This window comes from Chiloscyllium punctatum, chromosome 3, assembly GCF_047496795.1.
Source record: "Chiloscyllium punctatum isolate Juve2018m chromosome 3, sChiPun1.3, whole genome shotgun sequence".
Classification (NCBI taxonomy): domain Eukaryota; kingdom Metazoa; phylum Chordata; class Chondrichthyes; order Orectolobiformes; family Hemiscylliidae; genus Chiloscyllium; species Chiloscyllium punctatum.
Genome location: NC_092741.1, coordinates 70,945,416 through 70,966,353, shown reverse-complemented (window position 1 = coordinate 70,966,353; position 20,938 = coordinate 70,945,416). Strand labels below are relative to the sequence as shown.

Genomic DNA, 20,938 nt, shown 5'->3' with positions numbered 1-20,938 from the left:
AACCCACTGCAGTAATCAGTTTAATATCATTTATTCCAATTGCTAACCTATTTAGAGCATATAGGCCTAGTATCTTTACTAACATTTATTAATTAAAAAGTCAAAAGGACGAACACTTCCTAATTATGCAAGCAGGCTGGTCAGACATCCCATCAGAAGTAGCAGCCAGCATTTCCTGTCTAGCATAACCCATCTCCTGTCACCCAAGACAGAAACCCTTCAAGCCATTGTGTACAATAAATGAAAATGTAAAACTATATTAATGATATGAAAGAACTGTATATAAAGTGGCTCTTGTAAGAACTGTATTTTGGAATTCTATTGCGGCCTTGAACTTGTGCTGTCATTGCTGAATAAAGAGGTTATTTTCGCCACTCACCGATTTCGCTCATGATTTGAACATGATCCCACACCAAGAATAAAACATAGGCTTTGGGGAAGAGATAAGATAGCACCTGGGAAGATAAGAAGTGGTGAGACCAGGGCTAACAGGTGCTGTGCCACTTTTAGAACGTGTATGAAAGCAAGGTATTTGTCTAAAACAGATTATTTCAGAATTTGGGTAATGTACTGTTTATATCACTAACAATATATCAACATCTGATGAATTCTTGTGGAGTTACAATTACTGATGAAGAAGTAGTGCTCCAAAAGCTAGTACTTCCAAATAAACTTATTGGACTACAACCTGGTGTTGTGTGATTTTTAACTTTGTCCATCTCAATCCAACACCAGCCCCTCCACATCAGAGTTAGAGTGCTATTTTGGAATCCTTTCTGGGGTACTCTCTCCAATGTTAGCTCAACAAATGATCAGGGTTCCTAAGATTATTTTCTTGCATGTGTGTGATGTCCAGGACAATGACAAGATACAGAGTCGAAGAGTTTGGTGCTAGAAAGGCAGCATCTGAGGAGCAGGAGAATCGAAGTTTTGAGCATAAACTCTTCATCAGGAATGAGGAAGTGGCCCAAGGGGGCTGAGAGATAAATGGGAGGGGGGTGGGGCTGGGAGGAAGGTGGCTGGGAATGCAATAGGTTGATGAATTTGGGGGTGAAGGTGATAGGTCAGAGAGGAGGGTGGAGTGGATAGGTGGGAAGGAAGTTAGACAGGTAGGACAGGTCAAGAGGGCAGTGCCGAGTTAGAAGGTTGGATCTGGCATAAGGTGGGGACAGGGGAAGTGAGGAAACTGGTAAAATCCATATTGATTCCATGTGGTTCAAGGGTCCCAAAGTGGAAGGTGAGACATTCTTCTTCCACGCTTTGGGTGGTAAGGGTTTGGCGGTGGAGAAGGCCCAGGACCTGCATGTCCTTGGCAGTGTTGGGGGGAGGGGGAATGGGGGGATTAAAGTGTCTGGCCATGGGACGTTGGGGTTGTTTAGTGCGCATGCCTCGGAGATGTTTTCTGAAGCGTTCCACAAGTAGACAAGATTCAGGCCTCCAGTGGTCATTAGGGACAGAGTAGGGTGATTCAGAAATTGTGTTTAGACAGGATGCATATAAGGACAGAAAAAACTATGTGACATGTTAGTTAATCAATGACTTGGATATGAGAATGGGGTTGAGGGATTGTCAACCATGCTGGCTATGTGCTGTGAGCAGCGTAGCTTTGTGGCTGTAGTTCCATTATTATGCTGAGAGGGGCAATGCTAATTTGACAACATTTTCCAGGTTGCCCACTAGCCTCATGAACATGGTATCAGTGCAAGGGATGCTGGTCTTTTAGAGGATACCCAGTGAGTGGCAAATTGTTCTAAGAAAGAGGCTGATAAGAGGGGGCTTGAATCAAACATGAGCGACACCATCAGACCAAAGAGGCATTTAACAAGGTAGATTTGGTGAGTTCTTGTGAGAAATCTCATTATTCCTCACAGCAAGAATCCCTCCAAAAATACTTGATACAACTTGCATTTAGCAATAAAACGAAAGATTCACTTCAGAGTCAAGTAGATAATCTAGTTCTGAAAGTAGATGTGGGATAGGTAGCTAATGAGGTGATTTTGTTAAAATACAGTGAGAGATCTTGCCAGGCTTCATGAAAAGGCTACTTAATAAGACAAGAGTCCATGGTGTTTGGAGTGGTTTATTAGCATGGATGGAAGTTGACTAACTATTAGAAGACAGAGAGTAGGAATAAAGGGTATTTTTCAGGATGGCTATGTGTAACTAGTGGAGTGCTGCAGTAATCAGTGCCTGTGTTACAATATATATTTATGATTAGATTATGAAAGTGAATGTACAATTACCAAGTTTGCAGAATACACAAAATGATGATTGTTGAGGATGACACAAAGAGCCTCCAGAGGGATATAGATCGGCTAAGTGAATGGGCAAAAACTTAGCAGATGAACTATAATATGGGAAAGTGAAAGATTGTGAACTTTGACAGGAAGAACATAAGTGCTGAATACCGTTAAAGTGGAGAAACACTATAGAAAACTGTATTGCAGAGGAATCTGAGGGTTCATGAGCTTGAACGATAAAAAGCTGGCTTTGAAGTTCAGATAATAAGGAAGGCAAGTGAAATATTGGCTTTTATTTCAAAGGGAAGGAGCATTATGAAGATCTTACTGAAACTAGACAAGGCATTAGTCAGACCACAATTAAAATACTGTCCCTTCAACTAAGGACAGATATATTGGCATTGGAAACAGTCCAGAGAAGGTTCACTAACTTTATTCTGGGGGTGGAAGAATTTTCTTATGAGGTGGGGTAGAGTAGACTCTGTTCTCGAAGGTGTTTAGGTAAATGAAAGATGACCTTATTGAAACATGTAAGATTCTTAGGGGATTTGGTAGATGCTAAGAAGTTGTTTTGTTTTGCAGCAGAATCTAGGGCCTAGTTTAGTCTAGAAGGCATAATCTCAGAGTAATGATTCAGCCAATTAAGGCAAAGATGAGGAGAACTTTTTTTCTCAGAGAATAGTGAATCTGTGAAATTCTTCACCACAAAAAGGTTGAGGCTGGGTCATTAAGTATATTCATTTCTGAGATGGATTCTGTTTATTTCTCTTTTTTCTCTGAAATAATCCCTTGAAAACTCATCTCAGCAAAGTTAGGAAGGTCATGCTTTACCTTGTGTTAAAAGCAATAGAACTTTTCTGACCATGAACTTGGAGTAAAGCATATATCAATTACAGATAGATGCATGCCAACAGCTTTAACTATAGGATATTAGCACAGAACCAGTTCACAGTATACAGTGCAAATGGAGGACTCTTGTAATGCAGTGGTGGTCTCCTGCGCCTGGAATTGTGTAAGAACATTTCTGAACAGACTAATTAAAACAAATGCCTAAAAACTGATTAGGGGCACTTAAGACACTGTAGTGGTGTCCTTACTTCTGTGTTAGAATGCCCAGGTTCCAGTCCCACCTGCTCCAGAGGTATCTAATGACATCTTTGACCAGATTAATCAGAAACTATCCATCCTGGGGATTGTATATACAGTGTTTCCTGCTGTGTCTTCAGCTGCCACAGGAATAGTTTCAGTATCATTAATTGAAGAGGGTACAGACGTTTAATAGAAAATGCTGTTGGATATATTATGTACAAAAATTATTTCGTATAAGTTAAGTTTGTGGTAATTTTAAGTATGTAAGTAGTTCATGTTTTATTATGTCACTCCCCTATTTCTAGTTTCTCAGCTGGCGTTCAAAGTAGCTGCTGAAAGAATTAAAAGTATGTGTTCAGTGGCAATTTTTTTTGTACTTATAACTTTTTAAAAATACACTTTTTTCATTGTTACTTGCTTGTTAGAGTTTAAATGCTTTATAGTTGATTTATGATCTGTTGTTATTGTCAGGAATGCGTAAATATGACCCCGAAAATTTAGATTTTTACAGGCACCTTACTCCAAGTGATAGATAAGATCCAGATTATTATCAATGTTTTCGTAGGCTGCCTCTGGAACAGCACTTTAGGGCTCTGAGTTCGTAAGTGGTTGGGGGCCAAGCATAGAATTGTGGCTGGAGGGTACAAATTCCAGCGAAAAAGGCAAGGCGAAAAATGTCTGCTCATTTTCAGTGGCATTGGGTGAAGTCTAGGAGCAGATGTCCTGCCAGCTCTCTCAAAAGACCCACACCTTTTCAAAATATCATGCAGAAAGGGAGGGCATTCAAAATTATTGATACTGAGAACATAATCTGGCTGCGGGCGATAACGTTATAGTATTTCAGTCCGGGGTTTATGTTCTTTATGTGCGTAATCCTTATTTCGCTAAACCACAGATGGCTCACCTAGATAACGGGAAGAGGTTATATGGGATGAATGCATCCACTGTATACAATAAAGGTTACAATCAAGACCTTGATTTTGTACTACTGTCCAGTAGCAGCAGCAGCCTCAAGAGTGGTTGCACAAAGCATGACAGAGGCTTGTGGGATCTCCAATCCCGCTGATTGGAAGTGACAAAATCCCTCATTTCGGTTCGGAGATATGACCTATTTTAATGCAAGGTTGGCGTACGCGAAACACCACCCTGTCTGCCTTGCTCAGAAGGGACGTGGGATCTGGGTGCGCCTTCAGCCCGCATCAAGTGGTCAGTCCGAAGATTTCTGCCGGTGCAGTTAGCGATGCGGCAACATGAGGGAGATACACACACGGACTCCCGCTTGCAGCCAGCTCAGAGCTGCAGCCTGCCAGCACAACGTTCCATGGCTGGCCACGCGCGTGCCCGGCGCCCCGCGTCACGTGCCAGACACCGTGCGCTCGCGCCCGCTGCTGCTGCTGTTCCAGCGGTGGAGCGGAGCCAGACAGAGATAGACAGGCAGGTCCGTATACACAGCTTACTCTCCCTGCAAAATCCCCGTTCCCTGAGGCACAGCTCTTTAACGGGAAGCCGCGTTTCTCGGGTTCACCCGACACACAAGCAGCTGAAAACATCAAAACCCAGCATAACACTGCTTGTCGGATGAGTGGAAGTTATCGCCTGCATTTTGTGGACACAGAGGTAAAAGCAATTGCCATCGCGGGAACGCTGTGTTCTTTTGCTGGCTTAGACATAGTGCAATTCAGGTGCTGGGTCCGGTTTAGTAGTTTCAGAATATGTAATAACAATAGAAACCAAGACGAGACTGGATCGGTTTACATTACTATGATGCAGGGGATGTTGAAACAATGCGATGAAAACAGCTTATTCTGTCATAAGACTTTAGTTGACTTTAGCTTTACCATGGCAACACAGCTGTAAGACCACACGTTACGTGACCTTGCATCAATGGACAATTTCGATAGGAATTCAATATGATGACCTTATTAAGAGTTGGTGTTGAGTGGAAATAATCAAACGTGAATTTTATTTCTTAGATAATGAACAAAAATGTATTATGTACTAGTTAATGTGTTATAACAATGTGTCTCGCGGATGCTGAATATTTACTTGATTTGCGTTATTGTTCGTAATTACGAAGAGTGCGTAAATTTAATTACAGTTTATGGGCTGTTTGATATATATTAGAATAAAAACAAAATACTACGGATGCTTGAAATTTGAAACCAATACAGAATGCTGAAAAAACCCAGCAGGTCTGGCAGCGTTTGGCGAGGGAGAAACAGTTAACGTTTCGAGTTCGGTATGACTCTTCAGAACGCAACTCAACTAAACCCTGTTTCTCTGTCTCCTCCACATGCTTCCACATCTGCTGGGTTTCTCAGCATTCTTTGTTTAATACATACTAGTTGATCTCCCGTGGTATTGTATATGAGAAGTGTAGTTCTTAAATAAAATAGGGATAGATAATAGGGTAAGTATCTTTCCATTTTAAAGTGGCTTGTTATCTTTTTTATATCTTTATTGCACATCCTTACGTCCATACCTATAGTCGATGCAGCCTAACTTGCAATATTTCCAATACAGGGAAATAAAATATGACAAGCTTCCATTAGCATCAGTGTGGACATAGAAACTGCTAATGGCAAAGTTGATTGGGAGTCTATGCAAAAGAAGACTTAACAAATACTTTAAATTGTTACGCTACATCTCAAAATTTCAGTTACAATTTTAAACATCTGCATATTTTATGGAAGTGATCTATGTGTTGAAACTAAATGATTAAAGTGCCAAACTGTTTAAACTAACAATTTAGGTCTTGCTAATTTTACATCATCTTGCAAGATATGCTTTATGTTTTATTGTCACCTGTGTTAACATGCTCTATTGTCTGGGAGTACATGAAAAGTTATGGACAAATCTACAATTCTACGTATACCTGGTTTGTAGGAAGTTCGTCAAAGAGTCATAGAGATGTACAGCACGGAAACAGACCCTTCAGTCCAACCCGTCCATGCCGACCAGATGTCCCACCTGCCAGCACCCGGCCCATATCCCTCCAAACCCTTCCTATTCATATACCCATCCAAATGTCTTTTAAATGTTGCAATTGTACCAGCCTCCACCCCTTCCTCTGGCAGCTTATTCCAAATGTGTACCACCCTCTGTGTGAAAACATTGTGCAATACACAGAAGATTAACGCTGCCTACCAAAAGGTGACTTGCAAATTTGTGAAGAATCAAAAATGGTCTCTTAGTCAGTATTAGTGTGTTTTTTTTTGGGGGGGGGGGGAGTGTGGGGTGTGGTCACGTGTATGTGTGGCTCTGTTTAAATAAAGATGTAATCCTTGTTTGGGACCATATCTTGCATTTTATTGGACAAATATGATTGTTAATGTAACTGAGGTGTCAGATCTGAACTTGGGTACCCCTCTCAGTCTCAGCACATTACTATGTCGCAATTCTGTGATGTATCTTTATTTATTAATGTGTTTTTGAATTTACAAATAATATTTGAAGTCAGAAAAAGTGTAATGCAGAGTTAGAAGTAGAAGATAAGACTTTAATAAAAATTAAGTTGAAGGAACAGTGTTTATTTGGAGGAAGCACATCATGATAAGTACAGCTTTCAAGAAAAATGGTGTTAGACAATAGGCTAATTTATTCAGAAATGTTATAACAACTCCAGAACAGGTTGAGAAGCAGAGACCCTATCATCAATCAGACTACAGGAACCTATACTAAACCAGTGTGTGCAAGTATAGTTCGGTTCTCAATTTAGAGTCATGCATTTTCCTCATGCTGTATTTCCATTATATATTTCGAAATTTGTATTTTGAATGGAAAGAACTTGCCACTGTATCTCCTCCCATTATTAGTGACACAGCAGACATTAAAGATGATTTGGACTGCTATTGTGAATAGTTTTCACTTTGGAGGATGGTTGTGACTTCTAAGTGGAGTGGCATTTAACCTGCCTTGCTTAAGGCATTTCTTAAGCATGCCTTGTGGGTATAGGATCTCAATATGCCCTGAGGTCAATCTAAGGCTAATTAAGCCAAGTTTATAGAGAGTACACTTGCTAATAAATCCCAGGCTTTAGCCCTTGGTAAGATGCCAGATGAAGCAGAATTGTAATTTTGCTTTCTTTTGACACTTTCAGTATTATGTCTAATTATGTTTTCCATGTGCCAGATGTAAGAATTTTTTTTAATGAACATTGATAAGTGTGAACCTTTTCAAAGGATTTGTGTTTTCATCTAACACTCAGTCTCAAAATTGCAGTGTCATCCTATTACTACCTGAGTTTGGAAAGGCTTTTAATTGCAAAATCTGTGAAAACTGCTTGTTCTTTGAAAGTGTTCTAAAACTTTTGGTCATGCAAACTTTTAAAAAGTGCAATGTATTCCTGCCAGTTAAGAGAAAATTGCACATACCTCAATCAAAAACCTCACATTTGAGAATAGAATTGTTCCTTATTTTTTTAAATTAAATCCATGCTTATCCAAGCTGTTAAATTTTCTTGCAGATTAATTCTAAAGGCTAACATTTCTACCAACTGATCTCCAATTGCTAGGTTTATTTTGTTCCCACATTTTTCCCTTCAATTTACCCAACAACTTTTCAATTTTCTCAATTTCCACAGCTACCTAGGATACATTCACATCAGACCAGGTGATCTCTCCATGCTACCTCGTTATCATTTTGTATCTCAACAATCTCTTTGGTTACTGTAGTTTTGGTAATGTCTACTTCCTTGATGAGCATTGCAAATAACTCATTTAATACCTTGGTCTAGGTACCAAACTAGCAAGTCTGCAAAGTGGATTGACTCCGTTCTTAGCTTCTATCATTCAACATGGAAAAACTTAAGTTATTGCATAGCTGTACATCTTCCTTATCCACCCAAGAGGAAGTTATGAATGAGTCATTAGACAACTAGCAAGCAGCACTCAGTAGGCATACATCAGGCACAGGAGTTCATCCCATGCAGCCTGACAAACATCACAACTCATTACAAAATATAGGTACAATACTACAATGCCCCTGACCACAGCATAAACACACAGCATGCGCTATTGAGCAGCAGCAAATTGGGAACTTCAACAGCTGCTGCTTGACCATGACTAATCATGCACTGTTGCGATTAATGATTAGGAAATAAACCAGTAAGTTTATTAAAGTTCCGTAGGCAGCAGCTAGACTATTGACGGAGTGATGCGGCAGATCAAGGAGTAAATTGGAGAAGTATTGTTGGAGACAGAAGAAATGATGAAGATATCAAATGAGCAATTTGCAGTGTTAAACAGTCTATCATGTGGAACCTTGTCAAATGCCTTACTGAACTCCAAATAGACTGCAAGATATAATTCTATGAGTATGACTCTGACAGACTATTGCTTAATCAGTGGGAAAACCTCTCCCAATTTTGGCACTATTCCAGAGGTAATAGTAAGTAGGATTTTGCAGGGTGACGAGCCTTTTCTGTCATTGTCATTTCTAGTGCCTAGCTTGATACTAGGTGATCCATATGGTTTCATTTCTTTGTTGAGAATTTGTAGTGATTGATACAACTGAGTGACTTGCTAGGCTATTTGAGAAGGCTTTTGAGAGTCAATCACAGTGCTGTGGGTGTGATATTACAGATGTAGGTTTGCTCGCTGAGCTAGGAGGTTCAAGTTCAGACGTTTCATCACCATACTAGGTAACATCTTCAGTGAGCCTCCGGATGAAGCACTGCTGATGATTCCTGCTCTCTATTTATGTGTTTGGGCTTCTTTGGGTTGGTGATGTCATTTCCTGTCATAATATTATTTCCTATGGCGATATGATTTCCTATTCTTTTTCTCAGGGGGTGGTAAATGGAGTCCAAGTCTTTCAATAAGGCATTTGACAAGGCTCCGCATAGCGGACTGCTTAACAAGGTTAGAGCACATAGACTGCAGAGAGAACTGGCCATTTGGATACAAAATTAGCTAGAAGGTAGGAGACAGAGGGTGGTGGTGTAGGGTTACTTTTCAGACTGGAGGCCTGTGATCCCTGGTATTCCATAGGGATCGGTGCTGGATCCACTGCTTTTTTGTCATGTATGTCAATGACTTGGATGTGCTTTTGGAAGGTACGGTTTGTAAATTTGCAAATGATACCAAAATTGGTGTGTAGTGGACAACAAGGAAAGTTACCTCCAAGTACAATGGGACCTTGATCAGATGGGTTGAGGAGTGGCAAATGGATTCCAATTGAGATAAATGTGAGGTGCTACATTTTGATAGAACAAATCAGGATTGGACTTCTACACTTAATGGTAAGGTCCTGGGAGTGTTGCCGAACGAAGGGATCTTGGAGTGCAGGTTCATAGTTCCTTGAAAGTGGAATTACAGGTAGACGTTTGGTACACTTGCCTTTATTTGTCAGTGTGTTGAGTATGGGAATTGGGAGATCATGTTGCAGCTGTACAGGCCACTGGTGAGGTCACGTTCTGATCTCCTTCCTGTCAGAAAGATGTTGCAAAACTCAAAAGGGTTCAGAAAAGATTTACAAAACTGTTGCCAGGGTTGGAAGGTTTGAGCTACAGAAAGAGGCTGAATAGGCTAGAGTTATTTTCTCCCCAGTGTTGGAGGCTGAGGTGTGACTTGTTATACAGGTTTATAAAGCCATGAGGGGCAGACATAGGATGAAAATTCAAGGTCTTTTCCCCAGGGTAGGGAGTCGAGAGCTAGAGGGTATAGATTTAGGGTGAGAGGGAAAAGATTTATAAGGGACCTAAGGAGCAACTTTTTCATGCAGAGGGAGGTGCGCGTATAGAATGAACTGCCACAGCAAGTGGTGAAGGCTGGTACAATTACAACATTTAAAAGTTATCTGGATGTGTATATGAATAGGAAGGGTTTCGAGAGATATGGGCCAAAGGCTGGAAAATGGAGGTAGATTAATTTAGGATATCTGTTTGGCATGGATGAATTTGACCAAAGAGTCGGTTTCCATGCTGTACATCTCTATGGTTCTATGGCAATGTCCCAAACATCACCATCACCATTCTTGGTTATGTCCTGTTCCACAAATAGGACAGACCCAGCGGATGTGGCAGCATAATGGTATACCGTCAGGAATTAGTTGTCCTGGGAGTCCTGAAAATTGTCTCCACATCCCATGAAGTTAAATAGCATCAGGTTAAAGGGCAAGGAAACCTACTGCTGATTCCCAAGTACCATCCTCCCTCAGCTGATGGATCAGTACTCCTTCATGTTGAGGAAAGACTGGGGGTGGCAAGGATGCAAAATATACACTGGGTGGAGATTTCAACATTCATCACCTGTCCACCAGCTACAAGGCACAAGTCAGAAGGGTGATGGAATACTCCCCACTTGCTTGGATGAATGCAGCTCCAATAAGACTTGTGTTTGATATAATTCTGGACAAAACAGCCAGATGGATTGGCAACTATCCATTCCCTCCACCACTGCTCAATAGCAGGGCTATATTCCTTTTTTAACATTTTCTGGGGATGGGATAGATTTGATGCCACTTGCATTGAGGAGGCTGCATTCATAAAACTCACTTGAGCTGAATTTAAACTCAGATTATCTGATTTTATTGGTTGCAATCCACATGCTTCATCTCACTCATCTGAGTCTGAAATGACTCATGTACAGTGTGAAGAAAACGCTGTTCATTCAATGAATGCTGCTGTCTACAAGGTGCACTGACAAAATCCCCCAAAGGTCCTTTGACAACATCTTCCAAAGACATGACCACTTCTATTAAGAAAGGCAGGGCCAGCAAATACATGGGAACACCACCACCTGCAACTTCTCCTTCAAATTGGTCACCATTCTGATTTGGAAAATCTCACCATTCCTTCAATGTCACTTGGTCAAATTCCTGGAGTTCCCTCCCTAATGGCGTTGTGGGTCTCCCCACTGTTATGGACCACACCCCCTCAAAATATTTTAAGAAGGTAGGCTGGACTCTAACTTTATCTTATTTTAAAGGTAGATGTGAAATGCTGTGTTCCAGATGCGATGTGACTGGTTAAACTACTCAACATTAGGCAAAACATAATACATTTAAACACAATAGTTAACACAAAAGGAAAACTTAACTGAATAATTGATACAGTAACTATTGCTAATTAACTGTATCTGTATAGTATAAACACATCCCTTGACAAATAGGCAAACTCAGACAGATTATCACATGCATTTCTTCAAACCATGAGGACAAAAGACATCAAGAGAAAACTGAGAAAATAGCAGCTAGGAGACATTCACTGAAGCTTCCAACAGTTTGGAGATTCCAACTAAACCTAAAAGCTTTTTTACAAAAACTAGAAAACCTGGTCTGAGAGCTGGCCCCACCCAGGCTGCTTCCATTGTTCCAACTTTAAAAACGTACCCAAGACATCACAGACTGTTTGTTTACTTTCTTAGAGACCGCTCTATACCTCTGCCTTACAACCTCTCTTCAAAAGAAAGCCAAAATAACCTCTTAAAATGATAGCATTGTCACACTACAGCTCATGGTCTGCAGCAGTTCAACAATACAGGTCACCACAAACTTCTCAACAGCTACTAGGAATGGGCAATAATTGCTGGCCAGCCTGCAACATTAATGTCTCACAAGTGAATTAAAAACAGGCAAAAACCTTTCTGGAGTAGTTGCCATTGGACCTTCAGGAGGCCCATCTGTGCTCTCAGCTGAAATGCTGATAGCAGATTTAACTTCTTCACCATTTGGAGAATATCTGGATTTCTCTAATTATATGGACTTTAGATCTATTCAAAAGAGAGACTCTCCTTTTGTCTATCTTCTCTGTAGATTGAACACTTTTATTGGGTGTTTACACTACAACTTCAGTATTGGTGTGGCGCTGTCACAACTATACTTTCTAAGTTTGGGGATCACACCTTTTAGTGTGATTCTGGAGAAGAGTTGCACAAGTTTTTCTGGAAAGAATTCACTTGTTTTGATTTGAGACAAGACAGAGTCCCTCATATTATTGACCTATCTGCAAATAATTTAAAGGCTTTGAGATTGCAGAGATTGCTACCCATGTTATACGCATTAAAATTCATTTTTGAGGAGAAAATCCACCTGACTCTGTATTGCTTTCTCGGACGGAAAATTCAGTGTTCCAGATAGATAGATAGACAGTGTAAACACAGTAGGGGCTACATTGGCTAGTCTCTGAAAAGGATTGTGATTTATGATTAACTTATGCCCATTAAAATCATTGTTAGCCAGCAGCAAACATTGTGTTGCCTGCTAATTATTGTAATTTTAGTGTGCTGCCAAAAGGAAGAGAATTGGATGCCTCCCAATGTTTTATTCTTTAAAAAGCAAAGAATGGATAATCCTAGGCCAGTTAGTTTACCTTTTGGTTGTGGGAAAGTTATTGGAATCAATGCTGAGACACACAGTAAACCTGAGGTTAGGAGACTATAAAGTAATCGAAGAAGGCCAACATTTATTTGTTGAGGGAAGTTCATGTCAGATGAACTTGAAGTTTTTTTGTGATAAGTAGCATTGAAATGTAATGGTTTGAGTCAACATGGCAAATTGGATTTAACAAACAACAGCCTCAGAGTTCAAGGGTCAGAACCAAACTGGATCTAAAATTATTTGGGCGATATTGCATAACAGTTAATAACTGAAAGAGTTAACTGATGTTATGAGATAAGCTCCACCTGTCAGAATATGAAGTATTGCTTCTAGGAAGAACCAACCAATGTTGGACCAGCTCTGTTTGTTACAAAATTTGTTTGTGAATGTTTCAATAATTGCATTGTAAACTAACTGTTGAACCTGATGTTTCAAGAGACAATCATGTATCTTAAATATTTTGTAACTAGTTATAAAGTAATATGTAACAAACCAATGTACTATTCAAGAATAATCCTATATCCTGCCAAAGATTTTGTGTGGGATTCTTTCCCCATATGATTTCAGCAACTTGGACTAATATCTGCAGATAGTATTGGTGTAATGGTTCTAGAAGTGGACATCTGTAGATTTAAGTGAGTTATCTATTATAAAACACTGGCAGCAATGGGTATTGCTGTCATTCATTAGTAACAGTGGGTGCAACCTGAAGAAAAATTCAATTCTATAAAGGCCAGAGCCACCCAAGGAGTTGAAAGAAGAAAACAAAAATCAATCAGGAAACTGAGAATGCATCTTTAAATATTCAGCAATCCCCAAGCACACAGAGCCTGTCAGTTTCTCAGACTACAACACCAGCTCTGATTAGCAGTACTAAACCTGCCTGTGAAAACCTATAATAGTAAAAAATAATGGAAAATCTTGAGTAGACCCCAGAAAGGCTTATCAGAGTTAGAAGAAAAAACCCAGTGTAAAGACTTCAGGTCTTCCCCAGAAGATATGAATTAGGCTAATAGTGATGAAAAGGATTGGTGTCAGTGAAGCTACCCAAAGCCCCTCGGCTCCACCATGGTACTAAGTGACAAGAAGCAAAGGTTGATTGATGTTGTTGGGACTGGAAGGTTGTTAGCACTGGGATTCAGCAGGAGTTGATACTCAGTCCCTCTTTGTTTTGGATTTTATGTTAATAACTTAGACTCAAATATAGGGGCATAGTAAAAAGTATACAAATTTGTTCATATGGTTGACAGTGAATGGAGGAAAGATTGAGGCTGCAGGATGGCATAATTGGGAAGATGGGAGGACAAGTGGAAAATGGCATTCAGTTTGAAATCAGAGGTGATGCTTTTTGGGCAAGGCAAAGAAGACAAAGCTAGACGCAATAAATTAGATTAGATTACTTACAGTGTGGAAACAGGCCCTTTGGCCCAACAAGTCCACACCGCCCCACCGAAGCGCAACCCACCCATATCCCTAACCCAACACTACGGGCAATTTAGCATGGCCAATTCACCTGACCTGCACATCTTTGGACTGTGGGAGGAAACCGGAGCACCCGGAGGAAACCCACGCAGACACGGGGAGAACGTGCAAACTCCACACAGCCAGTCGCCTGAGGCTAACCACCGTGCCACCCCAAGGGGCTGTGATCAGTAACTGAGTAGTATGGCTGAACAAGGGGATATTGATGTATTCTAAAAATCTTAAAAGATCTTTAGCAGAAGAGAAGATTTGTACCAGGTAAAAACAATGACTGCAGATGCTGAAAATCAAATACTGGATTAGTGGTGCTGGAAAAGCACAGCAGTTCAGGCAGCATCCATCGAGCAGCGAAATCAACGTTTCGGGCAAAAGCCCTTCATCAGGAATAAAGGCAGTGAGCCTGAAGCATGGAGAGATAAGCTAGAGGAGGGTGGGGGTGGGGAGAGAGTAGCATAGAGTACAATGGGTGAGTGGGGGAGGAGATGAAGGTGATAGGTCAAGGAGGAGAGGGTGGAGTGGATAGGTGGACCTGGGAGTTGCAGTGGGAGAGGGACTCCCTGAGATTCTTGTAGAGAGAGGAGGAAAACTTCTTCAAGGCAGGCATCCTAGCAAGAGGATTCGCAGTAGGGTTAAAATCAACAAGGTAAAAACAATGACTGCAGATGCTGAAAATCAAATACTGGATTAGTGGGATTTGTACCATACCTTTCTTGTGCCAAAGGCACAGAATATAAGCACAGGGAGTTTCTGCAAGAGCTGTATTCAACATTAGCTGGGCCACATGTTGCAAATTGCGTAGATTTCTAGTTACAACATTATAGGAAAGATATGACTACATTGAGAGGAGACACAGAATGTTTCTAGGAATGGAATGCATTAGTTGAGGAGGATGTTTGGATTGGCTGGTCATATTTTCCATGGAACAGAAGAGACCAACTTGTATTATTTAAAGTTGAGACCCATTTCACAGTATTAGTAAAAGGGTTAGCGGGGAAAATAAGTAATATTTCATGCACACGGTGGTATTCACCTAGAACTCACTGTCAACTAAGGTGGTAGAGGCAAAAACATCTTTGACCACTTTTGAAATGTACTTGGAGATCTACTTGAAGAACCGTGACCTTCAGGACTTTGGATTTAATGGAGGAAGCTGGGGTTAGGTTGAACAGCTCTGGTGACCGACATGGACACAAAAGGGATAAAAGGACCAAGAACAGTACAGCACAAGAACAGGCCCTTCGGCCAAACAAGACTGCGCCAACATAAGTCTTTCTAAACTAAAGACCTGCTGCCTCTACACAGTCTATATGCCCCTATTCCCTGCCTATTCATTAAATAACAAAATTGAGTGAGTGGATGAATGACCTCCTGTATCATAAATTTTGCATGATTCCTAACTGTTCGATCGTTGTATGCATGAGAAAGTAACATGCGAGTGAAAATTAACACGCTTGCACCACATCAAGCCAGCTGTACCTTTTTAAAGGGAAAATGTTTCATGGTTGGAGCAGCTGTTGGTATACATGCAGGAAATTAATATGAGCTGGTAACAGCAAAGTAAAGCACTACATGAGTGAGTGAGAGAGAGAGAGTGAGTATAGACTCTTAGAGTTTCACATGTCACAATGGAGGCCTTGGTGGCTGATGTGAAAAGCAGGCGAGAGACTTTGTATTCCCAGGGGACCAAGGAGGCCACTAGATAAATGCTGAAAAAACAATGGGGGAGCTATGCAAGTCCCTGTCCAGGATCATGCAGTACATGGAGTCAAAATCAGAGAATTCACCTTCACCATATTCTAACAACTGTATCAATTGTTCTGAAACTGGATCACTTCCCTATCATTCAACACAAGGATTTCTCTCAATCAGGACTCTTATCAGATATTCAAATATAACACTTCACTTTGAACCTCATTATGCATGCAAACTGTAAGATATGGCTGTCAGCTATTTACCCATGATGGCTGCATCAACCATACAGATTGCACAACACTCACTAACTTCCTCTCACTTACAGCAGAACATGGTAGACAACTGAAGATAGAAGGAGTTAACCAAAGGGGATAGGTGCATCTGCATGTTCTGGCTGCCTCCAAAACCATCCCTTCACATCCCCTCACCCCGCTAAATAGACAATACATTTTTACCATCCTTACCTGGAAATATGTTACAGTTCCTTCTGTATTTCTAGGTTTCAAATCTGGAAATTGCTTTCCTAATGGAAATGTGGGCCTAACTACAGCACATGGACTGCAGTCATTCGAGGTGGGCAATAAATGTTAGCCTAGCCAACGATGCTCACATCACCTGAATGAATTTTTAAAATGATGCTGGTCCATATTTAGATGACTATTACTGAAGTCATTGTGAGTTTGAAACATTGACCATTATAACATCCTCCTGCACAATACTGTTATTAATCACACAAACCAGCAGCCACGTGCTTTGTAAATTGTACATGGTACAAATGTGCATCTCTGACTTCATGTACCTCCTATACTAAATTTTTACCCTTGTGACCCTTTGCTTTTGGATATCCAAGAGGTGCAACCTGGCTAGGTAGTGAAGAAATATGAAGACTGATCATGATGTACAGTCACTTGATTTACCCCTCGTGCACACCAGTTCAGTTATTGTCACTTCATCTATTTTAGAGCAGGGATCTGCACGTGATGAGATACGAGGCCATGAGTAGCTGCAGCCAGGAAAGAGGACTAGGATGTGTGCCAGCTCACCATGCATTCTGCAGTAGAGGACACAAATGAGTACTTGAGTGAAGAAGGCTAATAGTTATGCACAACAAACGTTTGGGAGAATAAGCAGACCTATTAGAAAACTGTGGTCAATCTCAAAGTACAGAGAAAGCCGGCACAAGGCTTTGCTCGGCATTTCATCATAGAGCCTCTACAGTGTGGAAGAAGGACATTCAGCCCATCAAGTCTACACAGACCCTGTGAAAGGCATCCATCCAGACCCACCCCTTACCCCAACCCTGTAACCCTGCATTTCCCATGGCAAATCCAACTAGCCTGCACACCCCTGAACAGTATGGGCAATTTAGCATGGCCAATCCATTTAACATGCACATCTTTGGGCTGTAGGAGGAAACCGGAGCACCCGGAGGAAACCCACACAGACACAGGGTGAATGTTCAACCTCTATACTCAGTCGCCCGAAAGTGGAATTGAACCTGGATTCTGCTCTGAGGCAGAAATGCTAACCATTTGAAACCCATTCTTTGCAATAGGGATATGTGGTCCAACTTTGGTTTACTAATTGTGGTCCCAAGCATTATTAGCTTCTGATAGTGAATGTCACAGCTTCCATTGCAGCACAAGAGGAGCACCACATCCAAGTATTGCCTGGAAGCTCTGACTGCTGTCATGCAAGGTTGGCTTGTTGCCATGCAAGCTCAGACTGAAACTAGGGATTAAAGTGTGCAAAGGAGCTGATGGGATACCACAGCATCTAACAAACTGTCCTCTAGCAGATTACGAGAAATGCTGAGACACTGCTTCAATGGAGTAGTATTGGCTCCAAGGAGCATGAACTCACTGTTCTCTTGCAATATGTAGTATTTATCCTGCTGCTTTACCAGTGCCTTTGTTGTCACCCATGAGCTAGCAACCTCAGCCTGCTGCTCTCCATGTTGAGACAGGGTAGTGCACGGTACAACTGAGCTCTCTAGGATTAGAGCTGCTCAAGGCTATCTACAGTCTTCTCCACTAAAAATCATCATCCACCAAGCTCAAGATTTGTGCTGACATTATGTAGGCGCATCAGTAAGTATAAAGGCATATTGAAGGGTGGTACTGAGAAAATGCATAAGGTTGAATAATTGAGTTTTGTATGCAGTATGGAATGATATTTTTTTCTTAAATTTGGTTTAGAATGTTGATTCAGTGGTAATGTTAATTTTGCATTGAGCTCAAACGGGTGCTGTGATGGCCATTGACAAAGAGAATAGAAGTTGTGGAATTGTTGAATGGGAGATTAGGGATTGAGGTTGGTGGATTTGTGTGCACAGGAGTTCCACAGGCTAGTCTGGTAAGAAAGGGCTGTCTCAATTGCCTGCTGAACCTTATTACTATTCTCAGATCACAGCGATACTAACTGCTTCATTCCTACCAGACAATGATTCACTTTACACATTCCCTCTTCGAATAGAAGGCTGAGGGGACATAAGGCATTACGTAGGAAAGGAGGAAAGACTATTCTAGAAGTGTTCCAAATTTCTGTCCAGTTAAGTATTGTGTTATTTGGTACAATGCTATTGTCATCAGGGCTAATAAGGTTGTCATTACAAACCAGCATATGTTCCAACCTACAGTGAACACCATCACAAGATCTTCTCGGTTTGAATCTAATAATAATTGAAACTAAAGTTAAATGTATTATCTTGCTGGTTCATGTTGCTTAAAATCAACTTTTGCTGATGTTTGCAATCTGTAATTTAAACACATGACTATTTTCTTTAGAACGTAGTTTTCCATTATTGCTGTAAATTTGTTTTTGTCAGTTATATATCTTATTGAAAAATATTCATTTACCAGTTAAAATTTAACTAGCTCCATAAGATTGAAATCAGATGCAGTGTTAGTGTGTACAATGAATTACTCGCAAAGGCCAATTGAAAATGATACAAGATGTGAGAGATTCAAGATTGAAAGAAAATGAGAATAGTATGATATGTCAAGCCTTCGTTGCCATAGCACCCATTAATCTACAGATGTTAACCTGATTCCTCCTTTTACATCGATTTTTATCATTATGTACACTATTAACTTTTATGACCCATGTTACCATTATGTTTAATGTTAATTCATATGTAGTTCATATTTCAATTACATAAGTTATTTTCTTCTCTTTATCATCAATTCTGGCTCAGACCTGATGTCCAACCAATGATTTAGTAACTTCTTTTCATCCTCGGCGAGATTGGCAAGCTTCTCATTCAAGATCTTCTAAATGTAACAAGATGACATACCAATAATCAGCTTAAATTTTTGTTAAACTCTGGTTTGAAGGATTTCTACTGTGAAGGGTGTGATGTTAGCAGTATTTGCTAATTGAATATTGGCAAATCTAAATGAGATTGAATTTAAATTGATTGATTGACAAAGGCTGGCCTAGCTGGTTATGCTAATATCTTGTGACAATTATATATGTTTAAAAATGTTGTACCAGTGGATGGACTCTTGATTCTATTGAATAAGAATCCACAGAACTACCTCATTACATCAAGTCTGCAAAGAAAAACCTGAATTGGTCCAGTACTGGATTTAAGATCAAATTTCATCACTTTGAGCAACTATCTTCTGATGAAGATTGAGGCTGTTACTGAAAAGTGTTTTATATGACATGATAAATATTTCACTGAGAGCTAAGCCTGGAATTGACTTTGTGACGCTGGTAAATAAAATTAACACATTCATTTGTCATTCTTTAGTCTGCTGTTGTAGTGGATGTGTTATCCCATTAATTTTAAACAGTTTTGCACCCCTATTAAAACTAAAGACTAGGAATAGTTTACAGATGGAAGTGCATACCAAATTATCTGTTAATGTTGACAGCTCAAAGCGTGGTTTGGTATAGCAAAAGGAAACTTAAAATGTGTATAATTTTGCAAATAACTTAGCATGCTGTAAATGGCTGCTTTCCTTCCAGCTCAGGGAATATATTATTATGTACACTATGATTTAAAAAAAAATCATTTTGTGGGATGTGGACATGACTGGCTGGCCAGCATTTATTGCGCATCCCTAGTTGCCCTTGAGAAGGTTATGGTGAGCTCCTTTCTTGAACCGCTGCAGTCCACCTGCTGTGGGTTGACCCAAAATGCCATTAGGGAGGAAATCCCTTGATTTCGACCCAGCAACAATGAAGGATTGGCAATATATTTCTAAGTCAGGATGGTGAATGATTTGGATGGAACTTGAAAGTGATGGTGTTTCCTTATATCTGCTACCCTTGTCCTTCTAGATGGAAGATGTGGATTTGGAAGGTGCTGTCTGAGGATCATTGTTGATTTTCTGCATCTTGTAGAGAGTACACACCGCTACTACTGAGCATCAGTGGTGGAGGGAGTGGATGCTTGTGGGTGCAGTGACAATCAAGGGAGTTGCTTTGTCCTGAATGGTATCAAGTTTCTTAAGTGTTGTTTGAGCTGTACCCATGCAGGCAAGTGTAGAGTATGTGATCAGACTCCTGAATTATGCCTTTTAGATGATGGACAGGATTTGGAAAGTCATGATGTGAGTTACTCATCACAGCATTCCTAACCTCTGACTTGCTCTTGTAGCTACTGTGCTTATATGGCAAGTTCAGTTGAATTTCTGGACAATGGTGACCCCAACCCCACCCCCAGCATGTTGATAGTTGGGGATTCAGTGATGGTAACACCATTCAATGTCAATGGATGGTGGTTAGCTTGTCTCTTATTGGTGATGATCGTAACCTGGTATTTGCGTGGTGCAAATGTTAATTGATACTTGTTAGCCCAAGCCTGGATATTGTCCATATCTTGTTGCATTTTAACTTTAGTAACTGTGAAGTTGTGAATACTGCTGAACATTGTGCAATCATTGTTGAACATCCCCTCTTCTGACCTTATGTAGGCAAGGTCATTGCAGAAGCGGAAGATGGTTGGGCCTCGGGCACTACCCTGAGGAACTCCTCCAGAATTCCAGTTATAGAGCAGAGAGGACAGACTTCTAGCAACCAAGACCATCTTCCTAGGTGTCAGATATAATTCTAACTAGTGGAGAGTTTGACCCCTGTTACCCTTTGATATAAGGCACCAGGTACTT

General features: G+C 40.6%; 1 protein-coding gene across 1 annotated transcript in view; it reads left to right on the top strand.

The window, feature by feature from the left end:
• Positions 1-4,731: 4,731 nt before the first annotated feature.
• Positions 4,732-20,938, top strand: part of klhl32 (kelch-like family member 32) — a 307,588-nt gene continuing 291,381 nt past the window's right edge. Inside the window, exon 1 of the mRNA XM_072554905.1 lies at positions 4,732-4,946. Coding sequence (XP_072411006.1) covers positions 4,908-4,946 — 39 coding nt within the window. The 5' untranslated portion in view covers positions 4,732-4,907. The remainder of the gene's footprint in view (positions 4,947-20,938) is intronic.